The following is a 21,117-nucleotide window of genomic DNA, read 5'->3' as shown; positions in this document are numbered from 1 at the left end:
CTGACAACGCTGATGTCATTAGGGTCCGCGCACGCTCTCTCCGGCTAATGAGGCGGCAGAAAGAAAATTAAGGGGGGAAAAAATCACACGGGCACATTGCTTTCTGTGTAGATGGATAAATAAAACAAGAGCAAGGGAAACGGAGGCGCGCTGTTGCTGAGAGCTCACCCCTCCTAACACGGTGGGGGGCAGCGTGTGTACACACTGCTGTGTGGAGGCAGGGAGAGGAGCCCTGGGTTTTGACTACTGCTCCCTCCAGGCTCCCCTCACGGAAAACCGGACTGTGAAGTTCCCTTGCCGAGTTCCGTAATTAGGTAAAAAAGAAAATACAAAAACTCCAGGTCCATATTGGCAGCGTGATCAATGACCAGAAGGAGAGGCAAGACGTGAGATTGGCAGATGTTTCTAGAACCCTAGTCATTCTTGCCCTCCACCTCCATTTCCCCTTGTTCCAGCTGCCTACATCCCTCACCTGGTGTGCAAGACTGTCTGTGGTTTCCAGCAGCCCTCTAGGCCAGCATGTTCTCTACCCCTGAGCAGAGAAGTCACCCTCCCCCCACCCCCATCCCCACCTCCGGTTCCCATTAGATTATGTCACTTCCCTGGTGGTTCAGATGGTAAAGAATCTGCCTGCAATGCAGGAGACCCGGTTTGATCCCTGGGTTGGGAAGATCCCCTGGAGAAGGGAATGGAAACCCACTCCAGTATTCTTGCCCAGAAAATTCCACCAACAGAGGAGCCTGGCTGGCTAGTCCATGGGATTGCCAAGAGTCAGACACGACCGAGTGGCAAACACATTCACTGTCTTGATGGCTTAAGATGATGTAATAGACTCCCACTGTTCTTAAGACAAAGGCTGCAACCCTTAAGGAGGGCTCTGCCTAGTGCCCCAGCTCAGCTGCTTCCTTTTGCTGTTTCCTCTCCAGTTACTGCATTACCCTCCCCTCCCCGCCCCACATATGTTGCTGTGTTCCTCCTGCCCCAGGACCTTTGCACCTGCTGTTCCTTCTGCCTGGAATGGTTTCCCCTCCCCTCTCCACAGAGCTGTGTCTTCAGCCTTCATATCTGGGATTGCACTATAAGAGCTTGAAGGAGCCTTGGACCCCCACCCAGCCAGGTTTGGTCCCCGCACCTCCCCCCGCCCCAAGTTTGGCACTTCCAAGGGTTGCAGGGCCTTCACGCCACAGCAACTTCATAGTGGTCTATGTGGTTGTCTGAGTTAAGGCCATCTCACCCAGGTGACTGGCAGCTCTGTGTGTCAGTTAAACACCAACTCCAGCCTGGAGCACAGCCGCTCCTAGCAATGTTTGTTGAACAAGGGCTTAAGGGATGCCTGGTGGGGGGGGGGGGCAGCTTTCATCACTGGCGTTGTCCAGGCATGCCTCCAACCCGGGGGCAGGTCTGTGTGTCTGTGCTCAGTCACTTTAGTTGTGTCTGATTCTTGGCAACCCTATGGACTGTAGCCCGCCAGGCTCCTCTGTCCACGGGATTTTCCAGGCAAGGATACTGAAGCGTGTTGCCACTGCCTCCTCCAGGGGATGTTCCAAACCCAGCCTCCTGCATCAGCAGGCAGATTCTTTACTGCTGAGCCACCTGGGAAGCCTTACGTGCTGTGCTTAGTTGCTCAGTCATGTCCAACTCTTTGTGACCCCATGGACTATAGCCTGCCAGGTTCCTCTGTCTTTGGGATTCTCCAGGCAGGAATACTGGAGTGGGTTGCCATTCTCCCCTCCAGGGGATCTTCCCAACCCATGGATGGAATACAGGTCTCCTGCATTGCAGGTGGATTCTTTACCATCTGAGCCACCAAGGAAGCCCATGAATATTGGAGTGGGTAGCCTATCCCTTCTCCAGGGGATCTTCCCGATCCAGGAATCGAACCTGGGTCTCCTGCATTGCAGGCGCATTCTTGACCAGCTGAGCTACCAGGGAAGGCTGGGGAGCCCTCTAAGCGGAAATTATGTATGACTGCTCAGGTGAGGAGCAGAAGGCCAACAGAAGGTGAGCAAAGTCCTTATTCTAGACCAAGTATCCAACCTGCAAAGTCAACTAGTCGCAACCAGTGCAGACCCACCCTCGTGGGCGTTTCTCCGCGCTCCTGCCGGCGGCTCTCCTCCAGGCGGAGTACCCTTCAGTCCCAACAACTTCCAGGATTCAAACCTGGCTGCAGCCTAACACCGTGCCTGCACCTGCCCTTGCGCCCCGACCTGACTCTGGTGTTAACTAGCGGTCAGCCGGGCAGAAAGGCCTGGCATTGTCAACACGCCAGCATCCCCAGCCGTGACACCGCTTTGATGTCGGCGGCCGCGCAGTGTGCGCGGCTCCGACGGCTGCTCTGAGTCCGCCCGCCGTGGTGCTGGCGCCTTTGTCTGGGCGTGGGGGGAAACTGTGATTTATGTCATGAGCTCGCTGTGAAACCTTTTGCCTCAGTAATTCTGAGCTCCGTGGGTGTCTCTTTACATCTATTTACAGCGCGGCGGCTGCCCACGGCCGGCCTGCTCTGTGACATTCCCCGGTGCTTCTGTGTACGCCTCGCCATGGCGCTGAGTCCTGCCTGCCGGGCGTCTTTGTGGCTCGTTTCAGCCTGTTTGCTGCGCGCTCTACGGGGCTGCTGAGCGAGTCGGGGCTGCCCTTTTATGTCCCGCGGGGTGATTAGACCCCTTCCCCGGTGGAGCACGCGCAGGGGGCCTTGGTGGAGGAAGATGCTCCTGCCTGATTTCTAGAGTGTTCGCTTTGGTTGAAGGGCGGGGAGTGGGGAGGGTGGTGGGGGCGAGGCCAGAGTCTCACATTGGCTCGGAGGATGCCCAGGACTGGTAAACGCGCTCTTGTCCACAACTTGTTCCTAGCGCTGGTGCCAGGGGCCTGGGCTATGGCCATCCTTAGCACTCATGCGGGGATACCCTCTGGAGATGTGGGGATCTTCAGAATAAAGAGGTGGGATGCCCATTTCCAAAGAGTCCATGCAGCCCCAGGGGTGGTGAAGCTGCTGGAATACTCTTCTCTCATTCAACAAACTCTGAGGAAAGATCCGCAGGTGCCTGCACGGTGCTCTGTTCAGGGCAGGCCATACTGCTATTCTGTGAAAGCCGGCTGGAGATTAAGATTTCTCAAAGAAACTCCAATGCCTTCCACGGTGGTGTGGACTTGCTGGGAGATGTATCATCATTTCCAGGAGCCAAGCACCGCTCCTGGCCCCTGGGTCTGCACTGCAACTAGCTGGTCCCAGATGCAAACCTCATCCAGCCTGCACCCCACTGACGCAGCTGCATTCCTGAGTGGCTGACAAAGGATTCCCCAAGGGGATCCCAGGACAGGGCCCCGGGGAGGCCCGGAGGGGAGGCACTGGGTCTTGCCCTGCATCTCTGGATCGAGTCGGGGCCATTCCTCCAGCCCTGGAGACAAGAGTTCACGGGCTGCCATCCTGTCCCCAGAATGTTGCCTGTGCTGCTGCACCTCAGACAAGGACACCTGGATGGAGATCAGTTTGCCCCAGGTAGTTTTCACTGTGGCGCATCAAGGAAAGTCTTTCTTTCTTGTTTTCTTATTCATTCTTTTTTAAAAAATAATTCTATGTATTTTTGACTGTGCTGGGTCTTCATGCGGCATGGGCTTTTCACTAGTCGTAGCCGCGGGAGCTACTCTCTAGTTGCAGGGCGTGGGATTCTCATTGCAGTGGCCTCCCTTGTTGCGGAGCACAGGACCTAGGGCACACGGGCTTCGGCAGTTGCAGCACGTGGGCTCAGCAGTTGCGGCTCCTGGGCTCCAGAGCACAGGTGCAGCTAGCTGCAGCACACAGGCTGAGTTGCTCCTCAGCATGTGGGATCTTCCTGGATCAGGGATCGAACCCGTTCCTCCTGTACTGGCATGCGGATCCTTTACCACTGAGCTACCAGGGAAGCCCTCTTATTCATTCTTTATGCAGTTTCACAACAAAAGGCTGAAAGATGAATCTTGGTTCATGGTGTGAACTGGAGGGGTGGGAGGTTTCCATTTGTTTCCATTTTATCAGTTGATGGACTAAGCCTGCTAGTATTGGGAAATGTTGAAATGTAAATTATGAATATATTACAAAAGTCTATAATATAAATATTACAGACTATAAAAATGCTGGCATTTCTTCCCTTTCAAGAGCCCAGGAAATTGAAATCACTGCATTAGCAGAGTGCCTCAAGAAAACTACTTGAAGACAGTGCAAGAGTTGGCATAAGAAATTGTCATACTGTTTGTCAAATAAGGAAATGCCCAAGGACTTGTCTGGGTGGATTTTCCATGTCTCACCTATCGTTTGATAGACAAGAACTGTATTCTGTATACACCCACAAAGCAAAGTTGGCATCTGAGAACTGTGTGAATCTCACTATTTCAGATCATCTAGAATATTGTCCTTTTTGGATAACAGCTTTTAAGCTCTTCGTTTAAGACCAATCAGGCCAAAACATGTCTCTTGCATATGACTGGCAAGTCTGGGATAAATATTAAATTAAGCACAGCCAATTTTACATCTAACGGAATGGCTTCCCTTCAATGAAGTCTTTAGGGAGGACAACCTCTCAACCAGTATTTTGAGAACTTTTCTTTTGGAAACATTTTGTATCTGATTATTTTCTGACGATAAAGCTTTTTTTTTTTTTTCTTCAAAATTTATGTTAGATTTCATTTTTTATTTTTGCTGTGCCTGACAGCATGCAGGATCTTAATTCTCCCACCAGAGATCAAACCCCTGCCCCCTGCAGTGGAGGCATGGCGTTTTAAGGACAGGACTATCAGGGAAGTCCATCTGATAAGAAATCTTTATTCTTCATCTGTCTCATTTCAGTGTAGATCTGACACATGGAAAAACGACGAGCTGATCAGAGTCAAGTCTACAAAGTAGTTCCCGCACAAGCTTGACCCTGGACGGGACGCTTCACCTGACAGACACCCAGCTGGGGAATGTCCTGTCTGAAGTATTTCACAGGCGTGTGGTGAGGTCATCAGGCAAATGACCACATAGGGTATTTAATTTCAAGTCAGATACCAGATGTGGGAAGAGGCTGATTTCCATTGTTCACCAATTACACCCAAAGATATCTTGGCCAAAATATTTTGAGCCATCACAGCATCATAGAACTAAGTCCCTGGGACCTCCAGGTGACACCTTTGCAAGGTCACACTCGAGTATGTTTGTCAACACCCCAACGTTTTAATCTCCTAGGAACTCTAGAAAAGGCTTCTTCCCAGCCCTTGCTCCTCAACATGTGACTTCACTGAGAGCTTGGTAGAAACCCAGACTCTGCCACCCGCCTCCTGCGGATTCAGAATCTGCATCCGGACCTGTCTCCAGGGTGTTCCCCGGCCCCTGGAAGTCTGACAAGCGTGGCATGGCACTGGGCTGCAGGCCGGGTCCCTGCGCTGCCAGTCGTCGCGGCTTGTCCCGGGCCCCCTCTTACCTTGGGGAAGGCGTCGGGCCACACGGTGGGGGAGCCGTGGTTGAGCAGCTCCTGCACCGTGAGCTGCGGCTCGGCGTCGGGCGCGCAGGCGGCCGTCTGCAGCACGCGGGCCAGCGGCGACGCACCCCCGTAGTCTAGCGCGCGCGCATCGGCGCCGTGCCGCAGCAGCAGGCGCGCCAGGCTGGGGCGCGCGTGGCCGCAGGCCTTGTGCAGCGGGCTGCGCTCGTCCTCGTCGCGTGTGTCTGCCGCCGCACCGTGCCTCAGCAGCAGCGCGCACAGGCGCAGGCACCGCGCTTGCTCATTGGGCCGCCAGGCTGCACCACACGCCGTGCTCAGGGCCGTCTCGCCGCGGCCATTCCTTGCGTCCACGCGCGCCCCGTGGTTCAGGTAGAGGCGCGCGTGCTCATCCAGGCCGCGCTGCGCCGCCACGTGCAGGGGCGTGTCCCGGCTGGCGCCGCCCTCGAGTTGCACCGAGGCGCCGTGCTCCAGCAGCGCCTGCGCGCACCTGCGGGAGGTCAAGGTCTGTCACCCGGATGGGGCTGCAAACCGGCATCCGCGCCCTGCTTGCCCCAGCCCCACACGCCCTGCCTGCTGGTTCTGGGCCTTTGGACCCATTGCCCTTCTCCCCTGGGGAGTTGATCCTCAAATGGCAAGGGCAGGAATCCAGATCTCCACGTGCCCAGGTTATACAGGAGTTCACACTGGGCCTCAAAAGAAATGCGATGATGGCAAAGCTGGGGGTGGGGGGCGGGGAAGGCTTCAAGGCTCACCAGTTACTAAATGGTGGAAACAGCTAGGAATTTTTTCCTCCACGTGCGTTAAAACTTTGTATTTTGTGACTACTGAGAGAGGTGGGTTCCATCTGTGTCAGGAAGATACCCTGGAGAAGGGCATGGTAACCATGGAGAAGGGCCCTGGAGAGCTACAGTCTATGGCGTTGAAAGAGTTGGACATGGCTGCCCTACTAAGCACAGCACACACCTTCCAAAGTAGCACCGTATGCCTGTGTGTTAAGTCGCTTCAGTTGTGTCCCACTCTGCGACCCCAGGACTATAGCCTGCCAGCCTCCTCTGTCCATGGCATTCTCCAGGCAACAATACTGGAGTGGGTTGTCATTCACTGCTCCAGGGGATCTTCCTGACCCAGGGATCCAACCCAGGTCTCCTGTATTGCAGGCAGATTCTTGTACCAACTGAGTCACCATGGAAAAGGTAATATGGTTCAAATGCTGGAAACATGAATAACCTGGGCTCTTTGTCACAGAGGGCAGCTGAGGACCTGGGAGTCACGGTTGTAAGGAGGGCCCCATAAACTGTTGGGCTGTTTATCAGCCGACATGTTCCCCTGCTTGTGGTGAACAGAGGCAAGGCTTGCCCTGTTCCTAGGGAGGACATCTATCAGTCCCTCAGGACATGGCGGCGGATTGGCCCTGGGGTGTCCTCAGACAGGACTGGAAGTGTGGGCAAAACACGCAACCGTGCCTAACTGTAGGACCATCAGTGTTTCAACTGGACTCTCCCGGAACGGCCTGTGGATTTTGGCAGTAGCTAAGCCCCACCGTGCTTCTGGGGCTTCCTCGGCTCGCAGGGGAAGCCAGTCTTCCCCAGAGGTGGGTGTCTCCTGCCGCCTCAGGTCCCTCAGGTCGGTGCCAAGGCTGCTCTCCCAAGAGGGCAGTGTTCTTAGAGCTTCTTATACACCGGGGAGGACTTCGAGCATCTCAACCTAAGCCCAGGTGGCAGCTGCTGACAAGCCCACTGGGCCGGGGCCCTGGACACTGGTGGGGAACTAACCCAATCTGGCCCAGCCTGAGAGCAGGACAGTCTCACAGACCCTCCCGAGCCCCTCCTTCATTCTGCTGGCCCGTGGCATTCGTGGGCACTGACGGGACACCAGCATCCCTTCAGCCCCTACTCCTGGGTCTCCTCCTGGGATGTTTCTGCCCTGGTGTTTGCTCCACCTTTGGAGTCTGATGGGCCTGCATGCTGGCTGCAGAGGGTAAGACCCTGGTCCCTGTAGCTCCCCCCTCCTGTTGGTGCCCTCCTCATCTCTGCTCTGTTGAGTCCTGGCCCATTGGCCCCTGGCCCACTCAGCCCTTCCTGGCTTCACTCCTTCCCTGGGCAGCTCTCTCACTCTTCTCAACATCCTCGGTTCCCTTGAGTGGAGGGGTCATGGCCGTCCCCTGCATCAGCTGGCCACATTATGGGCAGCCATCTGCCATCTGCTCTCTCTTCCCCACTTGGCCCCTGGAGGAAACCCCAGTCGTGGAGATTGGCCCCTGCGTTCCACGGGTCCTCAGCGCCCTTTGGTCCACAGTTCCTGGGACTGAAGGCCGGCTCCTCAGTCCTTGCCCATTAGTGACTGTTCCACACGTTGATCACCATTCCCAAGAAATCCTATTTCTTTTTTTTTTTTTTTAAAGATGATTTAGGTGGTGGCGAATCTTATTTGCGACCTGAGGGACCTTCAGCCTTCACTGTGGCATGCAGGATCTTTAGTTGTCGGCACAGGAACTCTTAGTTGCTGCATGTGGGATCTAGTTCCCTGACTAGGGATTGAACCCGGGCCCCCTGCATGGGGAGTGTGAAGTCCTAGTCACTGGACCCCCAGGGAAGTCCCCAGAGGTCTTGTTTCTACTCTCGTCCTTCTCAGCAGTCTGCCCCTACTGTACTCAGTGAGTGCAAATTCCCTCAGCAACAGCCGTCCTTCGTGCCTTGTGCCGGTGAGGCGGCCGTGATACCTGGCAGAGTCCGTTTCTGCATGACCGCCCTCTGCTACTTCCATGTGTCTAAGGAAGGGACTGCCTCTCCATCCTGTTGCCCAGTGTAGTCCTTTCCTGCTTCCTTCCGGGCACAGCCTTTGTCACACCAGTGTTTCAAGTGTTCTCCGGCACGTCTGACCTCTCTCTTAGATGGTTGGCTCTTTGGGTATAGAAATGGACGTGTCTTTATTTCTGCTTCTCGGCACCTAGGGCAGGGCTGGCCCACTACTGGTATTCTCTAAAAGCATGTTGAACAAATGCATTTCCTTAGTGAACGTCTTTCAGTTTTCCTTTGTGTGGCCGCTGTTTTTCCTGTTATTTACCTGACTGGGACTCTGCACCGGATCCTTTGAGGGTTTCCAGGCTGGAAGCCCCTGGTGTTAAATCTGTTTACAGTTCTACCCAGGGACCTGCAGTATTTTAAATCCTCTCTCCATATTTCTCTGTCTTCCATGTCAGCAGTATCTTGAGAAGTGGTCTGTCTTGGGTGAAAGATCTTTACAAACAAGTATGATTTGATGTGAAGCGTCTTTTGGGACAATAGGCAGCTAAGAGAGGATGCAAATTTGACAATCAGAGTGCTTCAGTTTGCTTCCTCCGTGCCTCTCTGGGAGGAATTTTGAACAGTGCAGCAGGAGGTTAGAAATCAAAGGTTCCGTCTCATTTTGCCACTGAGCCTGTGTGTGCTCACAAACAATCACCAAACATTTTCTCCTGCTCTGTTTTTTTTTTTTTTTTTTTAAAGCAGCCCAGCCTCTCTGAAGAAGTCCACCGGGAAATACGAGTGGGTCTCTTTTCCACGTCCACAGCCTAACAGGCTGATGGCCAGGTTGCTCTTTGCAACAAAGATACCTTTCAGAAGAATGAGGACACTGGCCCAGCCTCTGGAGGACCAAGGATACTTTTTTCATTTTTAATGAAGAGCTTCTAATTGGCTAAATCTTGGCACTTCCTTAGAGCAGGTCGTGATGTAAGTTGCAGACCACGGGCACGAGAGAAAAACAACACAATGAATTGACTGGGGCACATCTCTGCTGGCACGCAGTGGGCAGTCATTAAAAATGAAGGCGTGGGAGCCTGTTTAATGACATGGAAAGCTGTCTGCAGTGGTCATGTGTAAAGACCAGGTTTGAAACAGCATCGAACGCTCCTATGAAAAAAAAGCAAACGTGTATATGCATGGGAAGAAAGCCTGGAAACATACACGCCAACGTGTTCACCTCTGGATGGTGGGGTGAAGGGTGATTTTATTTCCTTTTTGCCTGCCGGTATTTTCAAATTCACTTTCCAAAGTGACTCAGAGTTGCAGTTTGACAGCGGAACAACAGCAGAGGTTATTAATAACAGAACCATCCCCTGCCAGCCACAGCAGCAGCTCATGGATTCTAAGAATGTCAGCTCAGTGTTCCAGGTTTCCAGAATGTGCTCAGATTTTCCATTGATCTGTCCAGGTGTAGGCAGAGGTCTTGGGAAGGCTGTAGGGCAGCACCTCTGAGGAGGTGAGAGGAGAGTCAAGGGAGGAGGGTGGGTGGAGGGTCCTTAGTGACAAGCAGAGCAGTGTTAATGGTCTCGGGGACCTGAAAGACCTGACCTTGTGTTTGTCAGCATCTCCAGTCAAGGAAGAAATGGCCCAGCAGGAAGGCGTACCTCAAGCCTCTGCAGGACTGTGTGGGAAGCTCTGCTTTGGCTGAGCTCTTTCCTCCAAGTGAGGTTTTCTCGATCAGATATCCTGCTGTTCTGGGAGACACAATACGGAAGGCCTGGAGACAGTCTGGGCTTCCCTGGTGGCAGACAGTGTAGGACCGTCACTGTCAGGAATCAAGGGTGCGTTCTCATCCGACCATGTCAAAATGACTTGTCTCTATCTTATGAGATGAAGGAGACACTGTTGTCTGAACTGCCTCTGATACGAAGCAACTTGGGCAAACACTTCCCCTACCCCCCACCATCCCTCATCCCCATCTTTGATGATGATCATGGTGACAAGCCATTACGGGGCCCAAGGTTGACAGTACACAGAAAAAGTGGCTTGAGCCAAAAGGCAGGAGTTAATAGAGATGAACCCATCAAGGGCAGTTGAATTAATGTCATTTTGACTTATTTGTAAAGAGAGAAGGAGGCCTCCCAGCCCTCGTCTGGCACACAGCTCCCAGGCACCTCCAGCATCTTTCCGAAGCACAGCTTTCCCGCTCACCTGGCAGATGCAGATGGTGCCGAGCGCCTCAGCCCGGCTTCCTCAGTGCTCACCTCTTCCTTACCCGCTCACACCACCTGCCAAACTGCCCTGCACCCCACGAGACAGAGCCTGCTCAGGCTTTCCTTCTCCAGCTTCCCTCCTCCCCACCCCTCCAGTGGCACAAAACCCTCAAAAGTAGTATTTCATAGCCTCTGGTTCTGAGCTAGGACTTCAGTGCATTCCCCAGCATGTGACCTTTTAATTTATTTCTAGAAGAATGTTATCTTTAGGCTTTGTGACGAGTTTGCACTGTAGGTGGAATTTGTATGTGGGGAAACTGAGGCTCAGGAGAAGACCAGTGACTCAGATAGGGCCATCCAGCCAGGGGGTGGCAGAGCAGAGGCTGGCCTGCTGTGTCTGGCTTAGTCCTTTGTCATCCCGCCTTGCTGCTCCTCCCATAGGTACTGTTTGTTAAGCACCTTCTGAGAGCCAGGCAAGGCACTAGGCATTTCCCAGAAGTTCTCTCTAAACCTTTCATTCACTGGTCCATTCAGTAAGTGGAGAGCATCTGCCATGCTCTGTACCCCAGGTCAAGGCAGGGGGCAGGGTCTCCTCTCTGAGCCCTCCGCAGGGCTCCTGGACACACCTTCAGACAGGACGCTGAAGGCACAGAAGGTTGGGGACATCGCCTGGCTGGAGGACCTTGTGCTAGTGGGCAAGGAACAGGAGCCTGCTTCTCACCCAGTCCTCTGGGCAAGCCTGCACTGGAGATTTCATTCTCTCTGGTTTTCCATGAGGATGTGGTTTTTGAGGCTTGAAGCAGTGATCTCAAGGGTAGAGACCTGGGAGGGGTCACCGTCCTCTCAGAAGTCAAGTCAAGTCAGAACCTCCTGATTGAGCTGTGAACCCAGCTACTGCTGGAGATGAGAATGACTCGACAGTCGTCAGAGGATGATGGTATCCAAGGATCAATGCAACAACAAGGACAAAGAACGATCAAAAATGGTGAAATTCACAAAAGTCAGTTACATGTTTTTGGAGGGAAAACAGACCTTCCTTTCAAGCCCTCTCAGGTGGGTTCAGCATCTATCCCCGGAGCAACAGCTTCACTTGCTGGAAATCCTTGGACCCTCCAGCTGCCCTTCACTGTCCTCTCCTGTGCTTGCGCCTGAACCCCTTGTGGCCAGTGTGTTTGTTGAGAGTAATGGGTGTCATGAAGCAGTCTTGTCGAATCATCATTAAGCTACTGTTCCTCCTTGGAGTTGACGTGGAGGCGGATGGGCTGGAGACACGTCCCTGGGGCAGGGTGGCTGGGGCCAAGTCTGGGTCCATCCATGAGGGCAGGCAGTGTGGCTGGATGCTGAGCAAGGCAGGACTGCAGGGCGGGGCGGGGGGGTTAGGTTGGTGCACAGGGGATGTGGGGGAGAGACTTGGGAGGACAATACAGCCATGCTTTCTAATGAAGCCATCTCAAGGAGACTGCCTCTGTGCATGGACTCCCCGGCTGGTTCCAGGTGAAGGATGGGGAAGCTGCTGCCCTGACTCTGATGGAGGAGCAGCTTCCACTTGGTTTGTCTGGACCTTCTGCCTCTCCTCTCCTCTGGGCCCTGCCGCCCTCCCCTTTCTGCTCTGTATTTTCTTCTCCCTCCCTTTCTCCCAGGTTGCTTGGCTGTGAGACTGTCAAACATAGATGTTCCCAATTGAAATAGCTGATACGAATGGACAAATCCTGAAGGGTAGCAGGGAGCATGGAGAGGGAAACTGCCCAGCCATGTCTATTCTTATGGTTTCCCTTGGAGCAATGGCTGCCATTTAATTTGCTTCTGAAGCGTTCAATGGTTGTGGCTGCTAACGATACTTTAGGCAAATTCCCCGTGTCTCCCCCCACCACCCTGCAAACTGAAAGCGAAATTCTGCATTTGGGTGGACTGAGGAATGACTGAAGGAACTAACTTTGATAATTCAGTTCCACTGTTTGCCCTGCTTTCCACTGAAGGAGTGTCTGACTTTCTGGAAGCTTCACTAGTATCCCCTCCTCAACAAGAAATGGGCAACCTTCCTCTCCTGCCCTGGCCCCAGCATTGGATGAAGGGGGAAACCCAGAGGCATCAGAGTGAGGGGAGGAGAAGGAGGAGAGAAGTTAAATACAAGACTCTGCTCTCTTTTTCGCATCAGCTGGCCGAAGTATTGGAGCTTCAGCTTCATCAGTCCTTCCAGTGAATATTCAGGGTTAGTTTCCTTTAGGATGGACTGGTTTGATCTCCTTGAAGTACAAGGGACTCTCAAGAGTATTCGCCAGTGAGCTGACTCATTGGAAAAGACCTCGATGTTGGGAGAGATTGAAGGCCAAAGGAGAAGGGGGCAGCGGAGGATTCGATGGTTGGATGGCATCACTGACTCAGTGGACATGAGTTTGAACAAACTCCGGAAGATAGTGAAGGACAGGGAAGGCTGAAATGCTGCAGACCATGGGATCACAAAGAATCTGACACAACTTAGCGACTGAACAACAACAACTCTCTTTTTAGGTTGTGATGTGAACCCCAGCTACCTCTGGAGAAGAGAATGACTGAACAGTCACCAAAAAGATGGGGGGTGGGGGATTGATTTGTATGTGATAAAAGCTTTTTTTTTCTGATTTATTTTAATTGGAGGCTGATTACTTTATAATATTGTGGTGGTTTTGGCCATACATTGACATGAATCAGCCATGGGTGTACATGTGTTCCCCATCCTGAACTCCCCTCCCACCTCTCTCCCCATCCCATCCCTCTGGGTCATCCCACTGCACCAGCCCTGAGCTCCCTGTCTCATGCACTGAACCTGGACTGGCGATCTGTTTCACATATGGTAATATACATGTTTCAGTGCTATTCTCTCAAATCATCCCACCCTCGCCTTCTCCCAGAGTCCAAAAGTCTGTTCTTTACATTTGTGTCTCTTGTATGAGAGAAAAGTTTTATATACATGTTTTTATATATTTTTTAGGTGAAGTAAAATTTGTATACAGAAATGCACAGGTCTGAAGAGTACAGCTGCACAAATTTTGGCAAAGGATGTGTGTAATCAACGTAGCATACTGACATATGCTATGACATTTGCATATTGACATAAAGACAGAGCATATGAAACAAATTTTTTTTGGCCATACCTCACAGCAGGTGGGATCTTAGTTCTCTGACCAGGGACTGAACCCGCATCCCCTGCACTGGAAGGCCGAATGTTAACCCTGAACCTGCATCCCCTGCGCTGAAAGGCCGAATCTTAACCCCTGGACCCACATCCCCTGTGCTGGAAGGCCGAATGTTAACCCTGAACCTGCATCCCCTGCGCTGGAAGGCCGAATGTTAACCCCTGGACCATGGGGGATGTCCAAGATGTAGCATATTTTCATCTCCAAAAAGCTCCTTTGTGTTTGCTACTGGTCAGTCACCACGGGCAGCCATGATTCTGATTTCTCCCCCATGTTTGTCTTTTCTATAATTTTCTACTTTTTTTTGGGTCTGGCTTCTTTAGTGTAACATGTCTTTGACATTAATCTATATTGTTGTGTTCACAAGTAACTCATTCTATTTTATTTATGAGTCACATGTAATTGTATAGCTATACCACAGTTTTAAAATTCATTTTCTTTTTGATACTGATGGGCATTTTGACTTTTTGGCTATTATGAATAAAGCTGCTATGAACATCTTCATGTAAATCTTCATGTGGGCATATGTTCTTATTTCTTTTGGATAAATATTTAGAAGCAGAATTGCTGGTAGGTATATATTTAACTTTAAAAGAAATGGTTAAGCAGTTTACCAAGGTGATTACATCATTATACACTCCCAACAACAATGTATGAGAGTTCCAGTTGCTCCACATTCCTGTCAACATTTGGTGGTGTCTGTCTTTTTGCCTTTAGCCATCCTAAAGACTGTGACATAAGGAATATTTCCTCACGGCTTTAATTTGCTTTGCCCTCATGACTAATGATGTTGAGGACATTTCATTTGTTTATTCGTCATCTGTATATCTTTCTTGAGGTGTCTAATCAAGGATTTTGCCCAGAGAGTAAAGATTGGATTTGGCCTGGATTACCTGTTTTAATTCCTAATAGTGAGTTGTATGTATTCAAACAGAACTTGGCAAGCAACCAGAAAGGTGAGGAATCTGCCTGAGATCCTAGAAGTGGCAAGGAAAGAGGATAAACCTATGACAGAACATGTTTGAAAGGTCGTGATGAGAGATGAGCAGAGCTACTTTCTGACAATTAGTGGTTTTTGAAAAAGATTAGGTTAACAAGGGAGAAGTTATCTTTCAACATCCATGTCTCTTATGACGTTGGCTTTCTTTTTTTTAACTCAATTAAAAAAAAAGATCTATTTGTCTTCCTGTGCTGGGTCTTAGTTGCAGCATGTGGGATATTTAGTCGCTCCATGTGGACCCTTAGTTGTGGCATGTGGGGTCTAGTTCCCTGACAGGGATCGAAGCTGGGCCCCCTGCATTGTGAATGGGGGGGGGCGGTCTTAGCCACTAGGTCACCAGGGAAGAGCCGATACTGGCTTTTGAACCTGGCTCTGATGGGTTCCACTTGGTAGTGTTTTACCAAGAGCCCATGTTTTTCCATTTTACTGATTAAACATAGGCTCTTGGTGAGCCTCAGCTTTCTAACCTGTAAACTGGGAATAACCATGCCTTGCAAGCCTGTGGGGAGGATCATAGCAAGTCAGACACTTGCAGGTATTCAGAATGTGAAGTTCTTGTACAAATATCAAATTATCCAATGGGGGCAGCCCCTAACTGACACCTTGTTCTTTAGTATTCCTCAAGATGCCTCAAAGTCCTGTTGGACCAGATCATGCTTTCTCCTCTCCACATGAATAACGAGTCAATCACTCATCTGGATTGTAGAAAGTGGACTGTTTTCTGGATTGTGCATCAGTGCCCATGAGCTAGTGTTCTTGTTATTAGGCAGAAGCTTTGGGATTGGGGTGAGGAGTCAGAATAATTGTTCCTGTTCAAATCCTGCCCAGAAAGTACCTTTCTTGCCTCAGGGAAAGGCATACTTCATTTTTCTCTGCCCAGATTTCATCCTGCCAGGTTTGAGTTAGAGAAAAATTGCCCAATGATTTTTTTCAATAATCTTTTCCTCCTAAGATAATTAGCTGCTTGCACAAGTCCAATTCTGGCTTAAAATTAACTTTTATTTAGTTGAATTGACACAGCTGGGACAAAGAAGTAAATGTGCATGCTTTTTACTAACATGTTCATGAAGGAAGCAAATTCCCCTCACTTTTGTATAAATTGAGACAGCTTTAGATGAGAAAAAGAATCAGGACTCTGCTAATTCTTCTCTCATTTTAATTATCTCAGAATTTTAAAAAGGGTCAAGGAGAGGAATCTGGTAATAAATAGGGCGAGACTGGCATGCAGGCTACTAACGTGAAGAGAGTAACTTTACTGGAACTTTTCTTTTTGGGAAAATCTCTTCAAAAGGTTCCTAGATTAAAGCTCTGATATCCCTTTTTGTGTGTTGAATTCTGAATTCTGAAGCTTGCAGGTTGGAAGGAAGCACAGATAATTTTTTTTTTTTTAATCCCAGGAACTCAGAGACTCAAAGGTTTTAAAGTCCTGCACCCATGGAGAATTGCTGACTAAAAGGGGTTGGAACAGAACTGGGTCCCTAGGTGTGGAGACCATTGTCATCAAGAGTTAGAAAATGAAATGGCTCTGTATGTAGGTCAACGACCCCCTCTCTACTGAAAGGTAAAAAAATTAAGGATGACCTAAAATCTACTATGTATAAAAAGATTCTGGAAAAAGTAGCTCTTTCCTGTCAAAGTGATAATGTTTATACTACCTGAAGCCAGACCTCCTCGGAGTCTGACTTTAGGGGGACTCTTCAGAGCTGAAAAGCCGCAGTCGAAACCTCAGTCCCTCTCTGACATCTGTTAACTTTCATCCTTCAAGGGAGTTGGCTATGTTATTGTAGAGGTGTTCAGTGGGACCCGCCACCATCTTCCATCAAATCATTGATACTGAAGGGATTCTGAGTCAGCTGTTGCAGAGTTCTGCCTGAACTTATGCTGTGTTCCTCACTTATCTTAAACTTTTCCTCAATAACTTGGATTTAAATAAGTCAAGACTGTCAAATGAAATCACCAGGGAGAAAGACTCATGTAGCGAGACACATGGAGACAGAAGGGAAAATGAGAAGAAAAAGAAGAAAGAGGAGGAAGAGAAAGACAAAAGAGAAGGGGTTTTACAAAGCCCCGTCTTAATACAAAGGCATTTTAGGAGTCTTTATTAAGCAATGTGCTGGATTTGAATGATTTCTGCAAAAGCGGCTGAAGTCAGGAAATGAGTTTCTGTCGCACAGTGTGTAAGCTGAGTAACTCTGCATCTGCCTCGGCTCCTTATCACAACCAAAGGTAAGCCTGTTGGCTTGTCTTAAGGGCTACCGTTAGGGTTCACAATACCTTGTGTTCTGAGTAGGTGATACATTCTTATTTCTTAGTAAAAAGCCACATTTTTTCCTAAGACTATAAGGTGGAAGATAGATTTGAGTCCAAGGTATGAAGCAAACTTGGTGTTTAAAATTCTTTCTATTTAAAAATTACTACAGATTTACAGAAGAATTGAAAAGATAATACAGAGAATTTGCAAATGTCCTTTACCCAGTTTCCTGTAAATTTCACATCATATATTATCATGGTGCCTTTGTCAAAATTAAGAAATTAACATCAATCCAATACTATTAACAGAACTGTGGACTTTATTTGGATTTCACCACTTTCCCCCTAATGTTCATGTTCTGCTCCAGGATCCAATCCAGGATACCATGCTACATTTATAGAACTTAATTTTGAACAAAACTGAATATAGACATGACTTTTGAGGAGGGTGGGAAGCATGATGTGTTCCTAGACATGGAATACCATCAAATGGGTTATATTTTCCATAGGAACCTGTTGAAATTGGGAGTATGCTCTTAACTAGGAACATTACTGTAAATAAATCATAGACGACCAACAAATATGGAGATAAAGAAACCACAAAACCCCATATTAATTAAAATTAGTGAAATATTGTTTCAATTCCCATGAGATAGCGCAGAGATTATACAAGAGACCTCAACAATTGTAGTCAGCACCTACATAATTCTTAACTACATGCCAGGTGCTCATCTAAACGTTTTCCATATACTAGCTCATTTAATTCCCCTAGTCACCCTATGTACAAGGCTCAAATATTATCTTTGTTTTACAGATGAGAACATCAAGACACAGATAAATAACTTGCCCAGGCTTGCACTGCTAGAGTTCGACCTAGACCTCAAATGTAGCAATATATGTACTTCTAACAGATAAAATTGTAAGGTATAAAAATATCAAAACTGAATAAAGTCAATGTAAAACTGCCTAATAATTTGCTCATTTTCTTTTGCTTTGATTTGGTTGGTTTATATCCTTTAATACAATTGATGCCTCTTTGTCTCCTAGAAAATTTCCTGTTGAAATATGCCAGCCCACACCTCGACTTCCATGCTCATAGTGTATTCTGCGTACCCTTGGCCCAGAGTCTAGCACACTGATGTAAACTACCTTTGTCTCCCTTGAAACTGAAAGCATCTTGAGGAAATAGACTTTAATGGAACATAAGTCCAGCACCTCTTAGAGTTCAACAATTGGCTGTTGAATGCTTGTCAGAATGGTTCACTCAATAATGAAACTTAGAGCTGTACTTTTCGAAAGTAGATGGGGTTTCTATAATTCTGTCATCAGATGGCAACCTTGTACAGCAGCAAATCACCTACCAAATGTGTCAACGATAGAAACTGTAAGTTAAAATGAGGCAGAGGTTAATCTCCATTTAGTATCCCTGCAGAATGGCTATCTACTTATAGCTTTTAAAAAATCATTGAGAAATGTATTCATAAGCATTTCTACTTTTGAATTTTATATCTGTATATCTTATCTCTCACAAATTATGCCTAGGTGAATCTGAAATTTACAAAAGGAACAGAGTTAAAATAAAGAAAATGTTATTCATACCCAGATGATAGAATTGATAGATGGGAACATTAAAATAGTTATTTTAATTATATTCTGTATGTTTGAGAAACTAGAGGAAAGACTAAACATGTTAAGTAAAGACAAGAAAGGTATTTTAAAAAGACCTAAGACTGGGCTTCTATAGTTGAAAATTATAGTGTCTGAGATGAAAAATACACTACATGGGATTAATGGCAGATCAGGGATTTCAGAACAAATGATAAATCAGTTACATAAGAGAAGAGTGAACAGAGTATTAATGAACTGTGGGACAACTCCAAGTGGTATAACAGACATGCACCTGGACTCCCTGAGGCAGAGGAGGGGTCATACAGAAAACAATGTGAAGAGGTAATTGCCAACAATTTTTCAAATTTGATGAAAAGTATAAGCGTACAGAAATCAGATTGATTATATTCTTTGCAGCCAAAGATGGAGAAGCTCTATACAGTCAACAAAAACAAGACCAGGAGCTGACTGTGGCTCAGATCATGAACTCCTTATTGCCAAATTCAGACTTAAATTGAAGAAAGTAGGGAAGACCACTAGACCATTCAGGTATGACCTAAATCAAATCCCTTAGGATTATACAGTGGAAGTGAGAAATAGATTTAAGGGACTAGATCTGATAGATAGAGTGCCTGATGAACTATGGACGGAGGTTTGTGACATTGTACAGGAGACAGGGATCAAGACCATCCCCATGGAAAAGAAATGCGAAAAAGCAAAATGGCTGTCTGGAGAGGCCTTACAAATAGCTGTGAAAAGAAGAGAAGCGAAAAGCAAAGGAGAAAAGGAAAGATGATAAGCATCTGAATGCAGAGTTCCAAAGAATAGCAAGGAGAGTTAAGAAAGCCTTCCTCAGTGATCAATGCAAAGAGATAGAGGAAAACAATAAATGGGAAAGACTAGAGATCTCTTCAAGAAAATTAGAGATACCAAGGCAACATTTCATGCAAAGATGGGCTCCACAAAGGACAGAAATGGTATGGACCTAACAGAAGCAGAAGATATGAAGAAGAGGTGGCAAGAATACACAGAAGAACTGTACAAAAAAGATCTTCAAGACCAAGATAATCACGATGGTGTGATTCACCTAGAGCCAGACATCCTGGAATGTGAAGTCAAGTGGGCCTTAGAGAGCATCACTACAAACAAAGCTAGTGGAGGTGATGGAATTCCAGTTGAGCTATTTCAAATCCTGAAAGATGATGCTGTGAAAGTGCTGCACTCAATATGCCAGCAAATTTGGAAAACTCAGCAGTGGCCACAGGACTGGAAAAGGTCAGTTTTCATTCCAATCCCAAAGAAAGGCAATGCCAAAGAATGCTCAAACTACCACATAATTGCACTCATCTCTCACGCTAGTAAAGTAATGCTCAAAATTCTCCAAGCCAGGCTTCAGCAATACATGAACCATGAACTTCCAGATGTTCAAGCTTGTTTTAGAAAAGGCAGAGGAACCAGAGATCAAATTGCCAACATCCACTGGATCATGGAAAAAGCAAGAGAGTTCCAGAAAAACATCTATTTCTGCTTTATTGACTATGCCAAAGACTTTGACTGTGTGGATCACAATCAACTGTGGAAAATTCTGCAAGAGATGGGAATACCAGACCACCTGACCTGCCTCTTGAGATATCTGTATGCAGGTCAGGAAGCAACAGTTAGAACTGGACATGGAACAACAGACTGGTTCCAAATAGGAAAAAGAGTACGTCAAGGCTGTATATTGTCACCCTGCTTATTTAACTTCTATGCAGAGTCCATCATGAGAAATGCTGGGCTGGAAGAAGCACAAGCTGGAATCAAGATTGCCGGGAGAAATATCAATAACCTCAGATATGGAGATGACACCACCCTTATGGCAGAAAGTGAAGAGGAACTAAAGAGCCTCTTGATGAAAGTGAAAGAGGAGAGTGAAAAAGTTGGCTTAAAGCTCAACATTCAGAAAACGAAGATCATGGCATCTGGTCCCATCACTTCATGGGAAATAGATGGGGAAACAGTGGAAACAGTGTCAGACTTTATTTTTTTGGGCTCCAAAATCATTGCAGATGGTGACTGCAGCCACCTAATTAAAAGATGCTTGGAAGAAAAGTTATGACCAACCTAGACAGCATGTTGAAGAGCAGAGACACTACTTTGCCAACAAAGGTCCATCTAGTCAAGGGTATGGTTTTCCCATTGGTCATGTATGGATGTGAGAGTTGGACTGTGAAGAAAGCTGAGCGCCAAAGAATTGATGCTTTTGAAGTGTAGTGTTGGAGAAGATTCTTGAGAGTCCCTTGGACTGCAAGGAGATCCAACCAGTCCATTCTGAAGGAGATCAGCCCTGGGATTTCTTTGGAGGGAATGATGCTGAAGCTGAAACTCCAGTACTTTGGCCACCTCATGCGAAGAGTTGACTCATTGGAAAAGACTCTGATGCTGGGAGGGATTGGGGGCAGGAGGAGAAGGGGACGACCGAGGATGAGATGGCTGGATGGCATCACGGACTCAATGGACGTGAGTCTGGGTGAACTCCGGGAGTTGGTGATGGACAGGGAGGCCTGGCATGCTGCGATTCATGGGGTTGCAAAGAGTCGGACATGACTGAGCGACTGAACTGAACTGATAAGCCTACAGATTCAAGAAATTGATGACTCTGAAGGACAAGAAAGATGAAGAAAACAACATCAAAATACGTCATGATCAAGTTGATTAAAGCCA

General features: G+C 48.2%; 1 protein-coding gene across 1 annotated transcript in view; it reads right to left on the bottom strand.

Annotated features, from left to right (window-relative positions):
* The window catches only part of ASB18 (ankyrin repeat and SOCS box containing 18), an 81,880-nt gene that overhangs the window by 25,491 nt on the left and 35,272 nt on the right, over window positions 1-21,117 (bottom strand). Inside the window, exon 4 of the mRNA XM_004001771.6 lies at window positions 5,430-5,934. Within this exon, the coding sequence (XP_004001820.3) occupies window positions 5,430-5,934 (505 nt within the window). The remainder of the gene's footprint in view (window positions 1-5,429; window positions 5,935-21,117) is intronic.

The sequence above is a fragment of the Ovis aries genome, chromosome 1 (genome assembly GCF_016772045.2).
Source record: "Ovis aries strain OAR_USU_Benz2616 breed Rambouillet chromosome 1, ARS-UI_Ramb_v3.0, whole genome shotgun sequence".
Taxonomy (NCBI): domain Eukaryota; kingdom Metazoa; phylum Chordata; class Mammalia; order Artiodactyla; family Bovidae; genus Ovis; species Ovis aries.
Note: the sequence above shows the minus strand (reverse complement) of the source record. Positions and strands in the feature narration are given on the sequence as shown.